This window comes from Cydia pomonella, chromosome 19, assembly GCF_033807575.1.
Source record: "Cydia pomonella isolate Wapato2018A chromosome 19, ilCydPomo1, whole genome shotgun sequence".
In the NCBI taxonomy this organism is placed as follows: domain Eukaryota; kingdom Metazoa; phylum Arthropoda; class Insecta; order Lepidoptera; family Tortricidae; genus Cydia; species Cydia pomonella.
The window spans coordinates 15812544-15830517 of record NC_084721.1 but is presented as its reverse complement, the minus strand read 5'-3'; the positions used below and the strand labels follow the sequence as shown (position 1 = coordinate 15830517).

Sequence of the window (17974 nt, the reverse complement as noted above, 5' to 3'; positions counted from 1 at the left end):
ATATTTATTTTATTTGTTTATTTATTTTATTTAAATGAATTAACTGCCTGATAAAACTTCCAGCAAAACTTAAAACTTTCTCTACCAATTAAGCTTAGCTTTGTCTGCCAGTTAGCTTGAATATTGTGAAACGCTAACGATGACTTTATTCGTCAGATAAGTGGCGAGTAGCTTATTTAGGACTTTACTTGGACATTGTGAAACAGGCCCTTATACTGAGAGATTAGTTTATACAATATAAATTTCGTTGCGAATGCAACTTATTATTGTATAAAAATCAATGCAGTAGCTAAACGCAGCCGTCGGGCTCGGCTAGTATTCGGAGGCTTTTCAGAAGCACCAATAGGAGCGCTCCACATATTTTCTAACGCGGCCAATTAAAGGCACCTAAATTTAAACCACCTTTTGTACTGATCAAATATTGCAAATCACTCTTTCATCATCCTCCATACTATCAACACCCACTTTTCTACATTGAACCGTTTTGGCAAGAACCCTAAACCAGTACCTTTTGGAAAATTATACTTCACTTTATTATAAATCGAAGTTTTATTTGAGTCGTCGAGATCCTGATCTGCACGGCGGCTACAAATTTCGTTGTTGAATACGTGGGTATAAAAGCAAGGATAAAAATACACATCTGTTTAAAGTACAATAACATTTTATTTCACCTCGTATTGACTCTGGTCAGATGTGGTCTACTGGAATAAGCAGGATATCAGCCAGGGCTGGTCGATGTAGTATATGTGCATTGTGACAACTCCAGGGCTCGAAACTAGGTCGTAAATGCAGTCTGGGCCAGAAGTGACGATCGCCTAGAAGTAAACATAGTAGGTATACTTAAAGTAATCACAACACTTTTAATGCAACTAAAGATTTCCTATTGAATTGTTTGAACAAATGTTTCTGTAGAATTTTCTAACCTCAGCTCTGGTAAATTATGTCTATTTCTATATAATTTGTTCACGTTTAGGTTGATTCATGAAAACCAGCGCGGGTTTTATAATATAACTTTGAGATTTTAATAAAAATTTCACACCAGGAGCCCGTTTCTCAAAATCATGTAGCTTGTAATACAATACAAATAAATAAATAATAAATATTATAGGACATTATTACACAAATTGACTAAGCTGCTAAGCTAAGACAAAAGCTGTCAAAAAGTGACATCCGTTTGTATTCTAAGTTACAAGTTTTTGAGAAACGGGCCCCAGCTTTTATGGATCAGTCCAAACAACTTATAGAAAAAGGTTACTTCTGTGGAAAATACAATCAAAGTTAACGACTCTGGTACATAGATATCCCGTTTTTAGGGTTCCGTAGTCAACTAGGAACCCTTATAGTTTCGCCATGTCCGTCTGTCTGTCTGTCTGTCCGAGGCTTTGCTCCGTGGTCGTTAGTGCTAGAAAGCTGAAATTTGGCATGGATATATAAATCAATAAAGCCGACAAATTCGTACAATAAAATCTAAAATTTTTTTTTTTTAGGGTAGCTCCCCTACACGTAAATTGGGGGTGAATATTTTTTTTTGCTTCAACCCTATAGTGTGGGGTATCATTGGAAAGGTCTTTCAAAACTAATAAGGGTCTTCAACAAACATCTTTTGATAAAGTGAATATATTCGGAGATGATCGCTCCGAAAGTGTCCTCCCCTCTAACTTTTGAACCATAGGCCCAAAAAATATGAAAAAAATCGTGGAAGTAGAGCTTAAGAAATACATTAAATGAAAACTATAGCGGACATGATCAGTATAGCTGTTTTTGAGTTATCGCAAAAAGTTTCCCCTTCATAGTAAAAAGACTTACTTTAATTAGGTACTGATTATGCAAATTTGCCTATTTGTTTAACTCGGGTGAAAGGTACCGTTTCACCCCTTGGTTAACAATTTACTATACTTTAAGCTCCAGTTTAGCTTATTGTGACGGAAGAGTAACTACGGAACCCTACACTGAGCGTGGCCCGACATGCTCTTGGCCGGTTTTAGCTACTACTCGCGAACTAGGTTCTCCGGTCTCCAGATCAGTGACCTTGTCAAAAGTGAACTCAGATAATTATTTGTGCTGTCAATCAAGTTACCTTTACAGCAGATACAGTAGGACTCTCAAACCAGTTCCTAGCATCACTGTCCAGGTTGAGCTCGCCGAAGACCATTAGACCGGTAGCGATGAGTTCGCCGGATTCCACGATGGGGAACCACGGGAAAATAGGCTCGTCGCAGCTCAAGCTGGAGTCCATCTTGTAGTAGTAATGACGGCCTGCGGGAAGAAAACCATTTAATTTATTGGCGGATATTCAGGAACTTGATTTACGATGTCATATAATGCTATCAAACCTTGCCCTAGCTTACCCTAAAATGCATTTCTATGTATAGGTATTTTATTTATATGTTTGAGTAAAGCATAATGAAACGACTTCACGTGGCACAACAGTCGTCAGTGATTAAGTCTTCTTCTTCCTAGCGTTGTCCCGCTATTGCCACGGCTCATGGGAGCCTTAAGTCCGCTTGACAACTAATCCCACTAGTTTTTACGAAAGCGACTGCCATCTGACCTTCCACTCCTGAGGGTAAAACTAGGCCTTGTTGGGATTAGTCCGGTTTCCTCACGATGTTTTCCTTCACTGAAAAGCGACTGGTAAATATCAAATGATATTTCGTACATAAGTTCCGAAAACTCATTGGTACGAGCCGGGGTTTGAACCCGCGACCTCCGGATTGAAAATCGCACGCTCTTACCGCTAGGCCACCAGCGCTTATTGTCGTCAGCGATTAAGTAATTTCTATAAATACATTCACTCCGACAAAGAAAGAGTATGAGTTTCCTGACACGAGAATACACTGAGAGAAAGTGGGTAGATCAGTTAGGATGTACCTTTTGCTATTTCTCTAGTACGGAGAAATAACAAAAGATCATGTCAAGTAACCATAAGTCAGCCAAATATATGTTAGAAATTTATGATAATATCTACCCGCCCTTTCGAAAAACGGGCTTATTGATATCGATATGTCGGAAGTAACTAATCTTTGCACCTGTTCTGTACTTACCCATCCAAGGAATGCAGGCCTGAATGGTGAAGATGCCCTCACTGACGATCTCGCTGGTGGAGTTGGAGATCTGTACCACCTCCTTGTTGGTTCCCACAACCCACACGCCGCCATTCTCAGTGATCTTGTTCTCATTGGCACGCATAGCCCGACTGCTAAGGATTTCTGAAAAGTAGAGGACACAGTAAATATATGTATATTTCTTGTAAATTAACTAAGGGCTTCTCCACAGAAAACCAAACGTAAACAAAATGGGATACTGTGTATGAAATCATGGGGATAGTTTGATGGACAATTAAGTCTTACAAACATGAAGACTGCTGCCAAGAATGTTAAAATTTAAGAATAGCGTCCATGCGAGTTTTTTGTGACTATTATATTAATTGTTACAGCTTTTATTCAATTATAGTTATAATAACGGTTTGCTGAATATTTAACCCACATAAAAATACCTTAATAAGTCGTAGGTACACACTCAAACCTGAATATTTTACTGAATAATTGAAAAGGGTAAGACTTTTTAAGAATATGAAAAATACTAAAAATGTTTAAAAAATGTAAATTGGAAACTAGCAAGATACCTTCAGTAGTGAAGTACTGCTGCAGAGTGTAGTATTCAACATCATCCACTATCCAGTCCGTGAAGCCCACCGCATCCATGTCCTCGTAGTGAGGGGTGAACTTGTCTTTTGGCAGCTATAGAAGAAAACATTCAGTACCCCTAGTGTAACTTTGATCGACATCATAACGTGACGAACGCGTTTGCGTTAAGTCTCATTTTGTATAGGATTTTGAGTTTCCAAAACGTCCCGCTTGGCGCGCTCTTTCGAAATCCAATACAAAATGAGACTAAACGCAAACGCGTACGTCACGTTTGGAAATCGAATTTAGTTACACTAGGGGTACAGATAGTGTTCAAGTGGACGTATAAATATATTTTAAGAAATTTTGAGACAACCTACTAAACAAACTGACTTCTGATGACACTGGTAAAAATATTTTGTAAGTAGTTACAAGAGTTATACCTATCCGAAGGTTCTAAACGTTATGCAACTTATTGTAAAATAATTATGCAAAAAGTTAATGATGATAATGAAGAATATCTGACATTAGGTATCAGTATTCATAATTTCATTGATTGTGTTATTGGTGAAGACCCAGGTGATGTTCATAGCACGTTGTTGCTGAACGATTTAATGTTGTTTAGTACAGTCAGCAACAATAGTAGCGATTTGAAAGACGCGCCAAAAGTACGAGTATCTGTCGTTCCTTACTAGTCTTAAAGTTCGCGTTCAAATGTATCTGTCACACTCTAATTGTTTTGTTCATTGGGACGTATTTGTTTTTGTAAAGGTATTAAGAATCCGCTACTATTATTGATACGGAATGTGGTAGATTACTGAGAGAAACTGACGGGCAGCTTTTTGGTCTGTGACTGTACACTGTAAACATTGTGTGGATGGAACTTATAGCAACTTGTATGCCAGCTATATCGCCATTGGAATCTTAGAACCAGCAAACGATGTTATCCAAATAGCAGTAAATGGAGACAGTGGTGTCTGGCAGACCATCGGGCTCTGTCTGCGATACCCATCTTTTGGAAACAGATATATAAACTTACAGCAACTTGCATGCCAGCTACATCGCCATTGGAATCGTAGAAGCAGCACACGATGTTGTCAGAGTAGCAGTACATGGAGACAGAAGTGACAGGCAGACCGTCGGGCTGGGTTTGCGACACCCATCCTTCTGAGACGGCGTCCGTAAGTGTGCGCGGTATGTCAAAGAAGAAAGTGCTGCCAATATTGACGCCGATGTCGAATCTTACTGCAAAGTTAGAAGATATATTTAAGGAATACTATATACTTAATGGAACACAACTACTATACAAGGGAGTTATGAAATAAGCTTTTGCAACAGTTAGATATTTTTGTCATTGTGCCCAAGTTTGATGATAAATACATGCCAGATAATCTTATGGATACCACAACAGTCACTTTAAGATTTAGCTTAAGGTAAATTAAACTATCTCTTTTCTCCCGTTTAACGAGAGTCGTCTATTCCCGTTGTATCCTCAACTGCTTCTTCGAAGCCAAGGGTCCTTTAAATCACTTGCTTAGTGCAAATTAATAGAATCTGTCTATTCTAAAGGCTGTAATAGTATGCTCACATGCCCGCAATGTCAGCAAACTTTTGTTAACAAGAGCGGCCACGTCAGCCACTTGCGAGCACACCAGAGACAGCAACGGAGTTGCTAGCAGTCGCCGTGACCGATTCGGCGGCGACTGCAATGCAATTTAAAATCTTTGTTAAGCCAATAAATTATTTATCTATCTATCTATCTATCTAAGAGGTCGCGGTTCGGTACGCCCGTTTGTCAGCACCAATAAATAGTATGAACGTCTAGTTCTAAATCAATTATGGCGTAGCGTATACGCACTATAAATAAATAGTAAAAAAAAACTTACTTCTAAATCCACCTTTCCATATGCCTGTAACAGTATAAAAATACATTGATCAATTATAAACTATATTATCAAAATCATATTTATTTATTTCAATATCAAAATTCCTTACTAGAGCTCCCCACAGCTATAAGAGCAAATAAAATCAATATTTGCTTCATTTTGTCACTACACCTAATAGAAGACTGATCGCTGATTATTTTCTATCTTTATATATAATGACTCGCTATCTTGGTAATTTCTGTTTCTCCCTCTTTGATTAAATGTACAGCAACACTCTTGACTGGTCACAGTGTGCCTTTTGTCTTTCCAATAGGGTTTACGAATCAGTTTATCTACTGTAATCTATTTTTCTATGATTAATTAAAATAACTATCCGTTTGTTTACACATGGAAACAGAATTTGATAAGCCACATTTGATAATATTAAATTTAGATTGAACTGATTTCAAAATAAACATCTGACGATATCCATATCCAGTCCAGAAATAAGAGTCAAACCCAGATAATATTTATTGTTATTTCTTTATATAATCTTTATTGAAAAGTTTAACAAAATCCACCGTTTTAAGGTATTCTCTAGCAGACCCATTAACCATTTGGCTTAATAGAAATAATTGTAAAACGATGGGTGTATTTTCATTTGTCCCCGTCAGGCACGGATGATTTCATTTCAAATCCTTCTCATTTTTCCCCGGCGCATGTATGGCGCAGATCAGATGGGCGGACAAATGAGAATACACCGAAAGATGACAAGAGAGTAGACATCATGATGACATCAAGATGACAAGTCAAGATTATTACACTTATAAAATATTATGGGACAATGTACTAGACGACGATATACATGTATAACAGACATATAAAGACCATACAATAACAATATACATAATAGATATATACAGATGATTACTATAACTAGCTTATATCTAAAATAGGCCCTTGAGGCATTGTACCAAGGATGCTCCTCGTTGTATCGCAATACTGATACGAATATTAAACAGATAAATAGTTTGTGATGAACAGAAAAATTGCTCTTACCAATATTTGAACCCGAGACCTCCTCCGTCGTGGGCAAGGTCAGTATCAACTAGCTAGGACGCCATTAGGATTATGTTCTAAAATTAAATAGTTTCATTCATCATTCTGGCTAAATCCATGAACCCAACGATTTATTATCAGTTGTGTAAATGATGAAATCACTTTTGCAGTATTTTTATGATAATGATGACTTCTATAATTATTCAATAATGTCTTATCATATTCAAATTGTATCAAATAAGTTATCATTGTAATCTAATAGATACAAATAGATTGAAAGGCCTAATATATAATAGATAGTATAATAGATAATATATAGTTTTATATTTGCGGCAACAATGCGCTCAGCAGCGATGTCACGCCGCATTACTACAACAATAATGCTGGTCGGTCGCATTTTTATCATTTGTCACTATGCCTGTCACTTTCGCACTTACATACTTTTTGGAACGTGACAGGCATAGTGACAAGTCATAAAAATGTGACCGTTCTACAGCCGCTGGTGGAGTATGAATATGAATTCAAACAGTACTGTTGGCAATCGAGTACAGCGTTGGTGCCACCTTGCGGAGGAGCGCGACATTACATCGAATGTCGACACGCCAATCGATGACTCGAAGATGCCATCTAGCTGACTGCGAAGGAAACTGCTTCAAGACTGGTTAGGAACAGAGGAAGGAGTAGATGAAGCTGTAACGATTCTTATTGCGAGATATCATTTGTGTTATTTTATACCTACTTACTCTTTTTAGGGTTCCGTATCCAAAGGGTCAAACGGGACCCTATTACTGAGACTCCGCTGTCCGTCCGTTTGTCTGTCACCAGGCTGCATCTCATGTACTGTGATAGTTAGCCAGTTGAAATTTTTACAGATTATGTATTTCTGTTGCCGCTATATCAATAAAAACAGAATAAAAAAAAATATTTATTTCCAATCTCGAGGTTCTTATCCAATCACCGAAGTTAAGCAACGTCGGGCGGGGTCAGTATTTGGATGGGTGACCGTTTTTATGGATAATGGTACGGAACCCTTCCTGTGCGAGTCCGACTCGCACTTGGCCGATTTTTTATTTTCATTATTCTTGTATTTTCGTAAGTTTTGTCACTGTAAATTTATATTTTGAATTTTGTAAGTATTAACCTACTTGCTCTTATTCTAATTGTACTGATAGTCCTTATTTCATTTTAATTTTATTTTGACGATCATAATAGAAATTATTATATTTTTGTTATGAATGCAAATTTATTATGTAATTGTCTTTCATGTTATAAATCATCTTATCTCATCTATTCTATTAAATAGGCCGACGAAGGAATTCTGTCATTTCATGGGCGAAGCATGGGCGAGATAGGCTATTCGTGTTTAAGCTGGTTATTTTAATAATTTTTATTTATTTATTGATAAGTTAATTAAAGCTATACATACATTTTACATTTAAGTATACTATGTAGATACATAAATAATGAAAAAAAAAAAACATTAAAATTGACTATAAACTAAACAGGAGTAAAAGTAAACAAAAATAAAGACACAATTACAAAAATTAATCAAACAACCCGTCCCGAGCCCTCCCAGACGCAAAGGTGCCCATCACGCTCGCCGCGTTGCCACGCTGAATCGCGATAGACAGCCTCTGTATCAGGAATGACCCGGAACGAGGATCATGACCCCTCTCCCTCAACCGCCGCCCCAATTCGCCCACCTAATTTTAATAAATTGTAATTTGTTTATCTACAGTTTAATATAATGAGAATCTTACCAGGTGTTTATTTTTGAAGTATCCATCTCCCCTAGTTCGGTAGATTTAAGTACCTTTACTGTCGCGATTAGATCGTTCAATTCATCGTAAATAAGCCCTTTCCAGCCAATCATGGCAAACAAGAATCATGCTGTAATTAAACATTGAACACATTTGTATATACCGGGTGTTTCCTGTAACACGAGCAATAAATTAAACTGTAGGCTGTCCTCAAACTCACTAACATTTGTTCAGCAACTTTTAAAAATAACTTATGTTTTAATTTTTATTACACATTCAAGTTAATTCTAAGACGCAATGTATTGCGAATTTTGTTACGTTTAAAGCGTGACAAGCAACGTCAAACACACTGATGTCAGCGTACATTTAAAATAATATTAAATTTGTATGAAAAAGATAAAATCTTAAGATTTCAAAAGTTGTTAATCAAAAGTTATATCGTTTTAGGAGTACAATATATGGTTTAATTATTTGCTCGTGTTACAGGAAACACCCGGTATACGCTTGTTTAACGCAAATAAACATTCATTCATTCATTCATTCATTCTTTTATAAAAAAGCATAAGTATAAATTAGTCATAGTTTACCAATACGAGTATTCCTTGGTAAATTTTGCTAGGTTATGGTTAAAATAAGTTCTTAAAGCACTATATATAATGCAAAGAAAATTTGAATAGAGGTGGATTGTCAAAGAAAATTTTGTGGCAACAGTAAACTTATCGCCATCTTTAGTCACACGATTAAAACTTTTAGAACGCCATTTGACTTTGATCCTTATTCTTTCACTGATATGTATTAAATTTGTTAAAAAACAAAACAGTGGCGCCATCGTACCGGGCATAACCCAAAGGTTGTGGCGCCATACCTTTGGTCTTTGATTTATTGATTGATATTTAACAAATTAAACAAATATCAGTCAAAGAATAAGGATCAAACTCAAATAGCGTTCTAAAAGTTTTAATCATGTGTCGAAAGATGGCAGCAAATTTACTGTGACTACAAATTTTTCTTTGGCGATCCACCTCTATTTCAAATTCTCTTTGATATAATCGGAGTGACATAAAAATTGATTTTTCTTCATAAATTTATTATTGTCAATTCATAACATAACATTAAAAAATCAATTCTTACATTACTTTGACTATAAGAATAAGTACAGTCGACGTAGAAGATATATTTTATTTACAAACTAGTAAGGTGCAAAAGTATTAACAACGTTGACTTCGACTGTACCTAGATAGCTTAGTAGATAGCGGGAAAAAATCGTATGTTTATCGTATTAAGATAATTATGTAATTAATCAAATCAGATATGCGCTCGCAATTTGCACATTGTTAACCATTAAGTTTTATCACATATTACGTAAACAGTAACAACAAAGTACTCGTAAATTTCTTTTTTAATGAATGATACTAATCCCAAAGACATTGCACGCTTTAAAAAATACATTACCCAAGGAGTTAAAGCGCACGTGCAATAATTTCCTCGAAAAAATCCTTTAAAAAGGTATGCACGTTTAATAAAGCGGCTCACGTACACAAAACGACGTATTTAACAAGAAACTTATATACATTTACGTCCTTTTTGCATTAAGGTGTAACAAGAGTTTTAATATAAGACTGCCCGAGGCCGGAGTGGCATGATCCTGTTTTATTACGACCCTTAAAACCTGGGCCATAGGATTAATATTAAAAAAGTAATGCAAATCATAGGAACGCATCGCGTTTTTATGACGTCATCGGAGTAAAAGGCTTTTTTGCTTAGAATAAACTAGGAACATGTGGTCGTGACATCAAACGAGGTTTATGAAACCATGTAAAAAAAAGGCTTCATTCTACGAGACAATATTGTGTACGCAAGCTTTGTAGAGCGCGGCGTGGTAAAACAGTATGGAATATCTAATCTGTAAGGCTAAGATGGTCAGCTCTTTATCATTTGTCACCATGCCTGTCACGTTCTAACAAGTATGTAAGTGCGAAAGTGACGCATGACATGGCAGGTGATAAAAATACGACCATGATACCGCTGCTGGAGCACATACTCGTACTAGCTAGATAAAATGTAGTAACTCAGGGGGCCTAGCCATGATAAATTTAAATGAATATTATATGACAATGTTATACAGATCTAACTTAACTAATCCCATAGTTAGCTCAATAAGACTTGTTTTGTGATTACTAGACGACGATAATACATATATAACATGCAGTTATACTTAAATAAATAAATAAATATTATAGGACATTATTACACAAATTGACTAAGTCCCACAGTAAGCTCAATAAGGTTTGTGTTGAGGGTACTTAGACAACGATATATATAATATATAAATATTTATAAATACTTAAATATATAGAAAACACCCATGACTCAGGAACAAATATCCATGCTCATCACACGAATAAATGCCCTTACCAGGATTTGAACCCGGGACCATCAGCTTCGTAGGCAGGATCACTACCCACTAGGCCAAACCGGTCGTCTGCGAGTATACTTTGTATAGATATTAACATGCTCTACGTGGTTGACAGTAAAATAGATGTTTAATATTCAGAGACTATTAAGATCATTCGGGTTAGTAGCAACTTGTAACTGCAACAGCGGATGACATAGTTTGACCCACTTCTTACCCACGACGGAATGGAGATGGTATATGCTTTTAGTTTACTGTGATAAGTTATATGTCGTTAGATGATGCGTTTAATATTCTCGTTTAATCTTGAAAATGCATACTTCTTCTTCTTTCTCGCGTTGTCCCGGCACTTATATACACAGAAAACATCCATAACTCAGGAACAAATATTTGTGATAACCATCATTAAAAAAATGTAGGGACATTCTTACACAAATTGACTAAGTCCCACGGTAAGCCAAGTAGGCTTGTGTTGTGGGTACTCAGGCAAATAATATATAAATACTTAAATGCATAGAAAACATCCATGACTCAGGAACATATATCTGTGCTCATCACATAGGTGGAAAGAAAAACGAACTGCACTTTATAACTTTTATTTAGGGCATTTATTCGTGTGATGAGCATGATATTTGTTCCTGAGTCATGGGTGTTTTCTATGTATTTAAGTATTTATAAATATTTATATGTTATATATATCGTTGTCTAAGTACCCTCAACACAAGCCTTATTGAGCTTACTGTGGGACTTAGTCAATTTGTGTAATAATTTCCTATAACATTTATTTAATTAAATATTTGCGGGAGCACATACATAAGATACACAGACGACGCCATCTTGGATGTAAGAGAGAGTTGCCACAGATAACACAAAATAGGAACCGACTAGTAGTGTTGTTACCAACCTAACAGCTAGGAGGACGTTTATTGTAGCTTTATTTGACGTTCATAAGCGCATTGTAATATGCCAAAAATAAAAACTCCAATCAAAACAATATATAGGTAAAAAACTTAAGTAAGTCACCTGATGTATGTAGTTGTGACGTATTCGAATAGACATTTGTTTTGTTTGTGTGTGTCTTTTAAACATGTATTGTCTATTCGAACACGCCACAACTACATACAACAGGTGACTTACTTAAGTTTTTTACCTACACCTATGTAAATAGTCACGTGAATTTTCCTAGCATCTGTCCTTCCAATACGTTATTAATTTTCGGTTGGTGATTGTTGCTGTACAGCCGCCATCAGATTTATCGGAGCGGCCGAGGTGCTCAAAAATATCAGATCTCGCACTCTAGCGCTTTGATAATAGAGGCGTGTTCAGATATTTGTGAGCATCTTGGCCGCTCAGATATATCGGAGCGGCCGAGGTGCTCAAAAATATCTGAACACGCACTCTAGAACTTTGACAATAGAAGCGTGTTCAGATATTTGTGAGCACCTTGGCCATTCCGCTATATCTGATGGCGACTTCACGATTGTAATCTTGGCAAGGTCCGTAGAGCAGTCATTAGCCGTGCTCGCCCATTTGAGAGAAATACCATAATCTTTAAAAAAAATACAGTCATTCGACGAAGCCATCTAGACAGGGCAATCGTGCGGGATGCGAGGGGCGAGGAGTCGCACCCGAGCTACATACATCGCCATTGTTACTAGCTCGGTACTACTTACACGGCTCCCCATATTATTTTATCCAGCTGTCCTTTTGGGCAGTTGCGTAAAAGTCTGTGGCAACCCTATTGTACTGCATTATACTTAGTATGTAAAGGAACTAACATAGTCTTTTTAAGTTTTTTAAGTTTCACTAATACTTATATCGACACTTATATGTCTGATATAAACAATTTTAATTTTTTTGTTTTTATTAATTTTTATTTTTTATTTTATTATTGTGGGGTGTAGGCATTTACGCAAACATCAGAGGCATCGGTCCACTGTTACTTTTTACAATGGAAATACCGTTGGTCGGAAGTATGGAAATTTTGAGTTTGCTTGAAACAAATCCAGCAAAATGACATTTCGTCCCTGACCTTTAATTTTTTTCAATCACGGTGCCATACTTAATAAAAAAAGAGAAAAGAATAAAAAAATAAATAAAACAGGATAAAAAAAAAACAAAAAGAGGATTTGTATTGTATTGTATTGTACTTATCTAGCTTACATATCAAAAGACGAGTGCTATCACAATTACGGTTTTAAATGGATTTTTTGTACAACTTCCATTCTGATATTTAACTCTCTATTCCATAAATAATGATATTTTTACCTAAAATTCAAATTGCGATTATCCTCAAGAAATACTACTGATATTAATTTATACTTTTTTTAAACGTACCTATATTTTACTTTCCTCGTATTCGAAATGAAAAGTACAGAGTTTAAGTCGAGTGAACGGCACCATTTCATCCCATGGTTAACAATCTACTATTATCAAAATTCTATCTACCTATATGTATTTCTGAATAACACTTGTATGTACCAAGTAAGGTACTTGAAACAAAACAACGAACCAGCCCACCTCTAATCCCATTGCTCTGCGGCCGCCATAGAAACCTAATCCTTATTCATAAACAGCATAGAGTCACATGTTCTACATAACTCAAGCTCACTTACATCTTTTTTCCTTTTATCCGTGTTGAATTATACAAGCCTTCACTTAAATCGGTGAAAAAACCGACGTGAAGCCGACGTGAAATCACGTTTGGTTCGTGTTTCGTAGGACAATCCAATCGGCGTAAAATTCGCGGGCCCCCAGAGACGTTGCCATGGCAACGGGTTGCGTATAAGTTGGGTAGGGTTGCCAGCGGCGGAGGTTATAAGGGGTTTGGTAATTTGTATTATACTTCCTATCCAAATCCAAGACAACAAATATAATTTACTAGCAGCAGTACACGTTATCGTGCCATCCAAGTCACACATTTTAGAGATATAATATTTAAAAAACAAGTTCGCGCTGTCCCTCTCACTCGCTACGCTGCGTTCCTGCTCCAACATCGCTCCTCCGGTACTCGTCATTACATGTTTTTGTGTTAGTCCGAGTCACACGTATTTTCCTCAAAATAGTGTTCCTCTAACTATCTGTACCTATGTGTGTTTCGATTAATGTTTATTGTGCGCTGAATAAGAAGTATAGAATCAAAACATTATTTGAACTGCCGACCGCCGTACCCTCGAACGAAAAATTGATGTTTATTCAGCTCGGCAAGTCTAGTCTCGTTTGCCATACTTACATGGCAGCTAAACTTTCAATTTGAAATTGTAGGTATATTCGTTTAGCGTAATAAACTTATTACCTAAGAAATCAAGTAAGTAATTTTTACGTTCATACGAAATCACTTACTACAACTACCTTCTTTTTTGAATAAATGAATTACGGAAAAAATAAGTATAGGGCTACAAATAGATTACAATTTGAACTTTAAATAATTGTAATACGTACTATTATAGTATTATTTACTAATAAAATATTATTTAGATTTCACTTTATGATTGCACAAAATGCAATGTTCGCTCACAATTTTTTTTACGAGATGCTTTCACATACAGATTTAAATATACAAACCATATCTGAATAAAGTTAATATATACTAGGTAATCGTTTCACGAAAGCGGCTTTTACCATGTCCGATCTACCCTACCATATAATAAAATAGATAACAATGGTAATCCTTGCCGATTGGTAATAAGTGCCTATGAATAATAACAAAACGCGTCTTTATGCAAATGTACATACACAGTACCAACAAGTTTAATGAGCGTCTTATGAGCATACCTAGGTATAAATGTACAGGAGTAATGTCAATCAATACACAATCTATAAGACATTGGAAGACTATTTAGTCTGACTGACAGTTTAAAGTGTTTAATGCCATTAACCGACGAATACAAACGGGACGTGCTATGCGTGTTCCGATACCGTGCGCCCCATGCGCCCTCATAGTGAATCTATCGTATGGATCATGACGGATTAGGTAGTAGGCTTTAATCGGACATCGCGGTATCGTCGAGTCTTGGGTCCAATCGATGTGGTCGCCTCCTAAATTTGATCATCAGTTAGTTACCCGCTTTGTTATTATTAGACAGCTTTGATTAACATAATACAATATAATTTTAAAATGAAATATATTATGGAAAGATATACTTGATTTGTGTAATATTGTGGACTCCGTCTAATAATAATACTCCTTTCCGTGAGTACTTAGAAGCTTAGGTTTACTGTGCAACAAGATATTCATCAAACAGAAAATCGGTATTAACCGTGTTGATTAAGGTTTCAAAATTAAAGCCAATACCGAAGGGAAATTTTATAATGCACATTAATTAATAGGTCAAAATTAAAACACATATCAAATAAATATTTTCTTATAAATGAGATGTCGACATTGTACTATAAGGCCAACATTACTCCACATCATCGCGTCGAGGGCTCCGCTTTCACAGCATCGAAGCTATATTTGCCCCACTTTAATAGTGAAGAGGCTATCATTACTCCACAATCATTGTGTCGAGGGCTCCGCTTTCACAGCGTCGAAGCTATATTTGCCCCACTTTAATAGTGTAGAGGCTATCATTACTCCACAATCATTGTGTCGAGGGCTCCGCTTTAACAGCGTCGAAGCTATATTTGCCCCACTTTAATAGTGATGTGGCTATCATTACTCCACAATCATTGTGTCGAGGGCTCCGCTTTAACAGCGTCGAAGCTATATTTGCCCCACTTTAATAGTGATGAGGCTATCATTACTCCACAATCATTGTGTCGAGGGCTCCGCTTTAACAGCGTCGAAGCTATACTTGCCCCACTTTAATAGTGATGAGGCTATCATTACTCCACAATCATTGTGTCGAGGACTCCGCTTTTACAGCGTCGAAGCTATATTTGCCCCACTTTAATAGTGAAGAGGCTATCATTACTCCACAATATTGTGTCGAGGGCTCCGCTTTCACAGCGTCGAGGTATATTTGCCCCACTTTAATAGTGATGAGGCTATCATTACTCGACAATCATTGTGTCGAGGGCTCCGCTTTAACAGCGTCGAAGCTATATTTGCCCCACTTTAATAGAGATGAGGCTATTATTACTCCACAATCATTGTGTCGAGAGCTCCGCTTTAACAGCGTCGAAGCTATATTTGCCCCACTTTAATAGTGAAGAGGCTATCATTACTCCACAGTCATTGTGTTGAGGGCTCCGCTTTCACAGCGTTGAAGCTATATTTGCCCCACTTTAATAGTGAAGAGGCTATCATTACTCAACAATATTGTGTCGAGGGCTCCGCTTTCACAGCGTCGAGGCTATATGTACCCTACTTTAATAGTGAGGAGGCTATCATTACTCCACAATCATTGTGTCGCAGTGTTGAGGCTAAATTTGCCCCACGTCATAGTGAGGATGCTATCATTACTCCACAATAATTGTGTCAAGGGGTCCGCTGTCGCAGCTGTCGCAGTGTCGAAAATATATGCCGCACTTTAAGTTATATGTACTCCACAATTCCACAATAATCGTATCGAGGCCTCCATTTCCGCAGCGTCGAGGCTATATGTGCTTCATTTTAAGTGTCGAGTTTATAATGCTTCGGTCATTTCGTTCTTCGGTTGCTTTGCTCCTTTTGGTCGCTTCGCTCTTCGGTCGCTTCGCACTTCGGTCGCTACGCTCTTCGGTCACTTCGCTCTTCGGGATATTTGGTCTTCGGTCTACAGTCGCTTTGCTCATTATACATATCTCAAAATTATATCGTCAAAGATTTATAACGTTGCTCTACTATAACAGTGTTGATACTAATGTAATGATTGAAGACTTTAATAGTGTTGGAAGTAGCTTTACGTATGTAAATATGAACTAAAGAGCAAAAATATTTAAGGTTGAGCTAAAGTTTACAGGACTTGTAAAAATAATGAAATATAAAGGAGGTTCTTGTTACGCTGAGGTAATTTAATTGGTGTTAATGCGGCCTAAAATACCTTAAACAAAATGTACGCAATGTCATTGCCCTTACAGACAAAGAAATGCTGTATGTAAACAACATATAGGAAAAGATATATCTATAAACCCTTTAACACGTTCGCTGCGGCAACCCAAAACCATGCCCTGAATTTCAGTGCGTTACGAGGTCTAATATACCCCGTAGAGGGTTTCACTATGTTGCGTTACGGGTTTCAATATGCCCCGTACACCTACCTTCATTTAGGATGTTCTAAAGTCCCCAAAACATATTTATTGTAACATTTTTTTATGCCAATTGAAAGATTACGAATGCTGCTATGTTACTCTGCCCCCGTATCTGGATCTGATGAAAACTTATCAAGTTATTGAAAAAAGAAAAATACGGGGTTGCTTTAACCCCATGTCGCACTAGAGTTGAAGAAAACAGGGGGCTTATCGAACCCCGTAACGCACACGCCGTATTTGTGTCGATAAATTAATAGTGATGTGAAAGAAAACAAACGATATTAAAAAGAAACATATTTTTGAACTTTTGTTATGTAAATAATAACTAAAAATAAAATAAAACAAAAACCAAAACAACATTCTTAAGTAACTTTAGAAACGTTATAACACACTAAAATAAAAAATCAACAAAAAAAAAACAATCTTAACAAGCTTTAGGAACGTTTTTATATGTAAATTTTATTTCTCCATACGTATATATAATAGTTAATGCTCTAAGTTATAACAATTTAAACGTTTTCGAATCGGTGTCTTCAATAAATTACTTATCTGTTCTTGTGTTAATGATTGATCAAGGAACAACATATTATCCAAGGATATTTCACTTAATGATCCATAATTACTTCCCTTCAGATCCAGTGACCTTAAAAAGGAATCGTCTGACTTTGGCGAGAAATTAGAAGTACAAACTGATGTCTTGGTTATTGAGTCTAATTTTTCACATTGGAATTCGTTTTTGGAATACGACAATTCTAACATGCGTCGTGATCGCTTCATTGCACTCGAACTTGTTGCACTGAATTAATAATTACCGATACCGATAACAGCGCACTAATTACTGCACTAGAGGCACTAAGCGTAAACACTCCGTACGGGGTAATGAATCACGATACGGGTTTTTTGGACCCCGTACCGCACTAGAAGGTAATTTTTGCTTTGTGGTCGGTACGGGGCTCATAAGACCCCGTTCATTTTTTAAATGCCATCTGATTAGATTTTAAAACCGAATTATAAAGATATATTTGTGTCTATTGTAGGCGTAAAAATACCGAAGTTACAGGTTCCGCACCTGCGGGT

At 36.6% G+C, this 17974-nt stretch overlaps 2 protein-coding genes across 4 annotated transcripts in view; one reads left to right on the top strand and one right to left on the bottom strand.

Annotated features, from left to right (window-relative positions):
* Positions 1-17974, top strand: part of LOC133528297 (neural cell adhesion molecule 2-like) — a 525889-nt gene that overhangs the window by 376511 nt on the left and 131404 nt on the right. The gene's annotated exons all lie outside the window — the stretch shown is intronic.
* Positions 644-16912, bottom strand: LOC133528468 (uncharacterized). The gene is made up of 7 exons (XM_061865861.1): positions 16907-16912; positions 5513-5536; positions 4666-4902; positions 3626-3740; positions 3045-3209; positions 2078-2256; positions 644-815 (listed from the first exon to the last, which is right to left on the bottom strand). The coding sequence occupies exons 1-7, from the start codon at positions 16910-16912 to the stop codon at positions 699-701; spliced, it is 843 nt and encodes a 280-aa protein (XP_061721845.1). The 3' UTR covers positions 644-698.

What these genes read in the sequence shown, in the direction of transcription:
- LOC133528468 (XM_061865861.1), bottom strand. An exon ending in TAGCTGGCATGCAAGTTGCT is followed by an intron (nt 3,741 to 4,665) that starts GTAAGTTTATAT and finishes TTTCTTCTATAG; the next exon opens with CTGCCAAAAGACAAGTTCAC. An exon ending in GGCCTGCATTCCTTGGATGG is followed by an intron (nt 2,257 to 3,044) that starts GTAAGTACAGAA and finishes TTCTTCCCGCAG; the next exon opens with GCCGTCATTACTACTACAAG.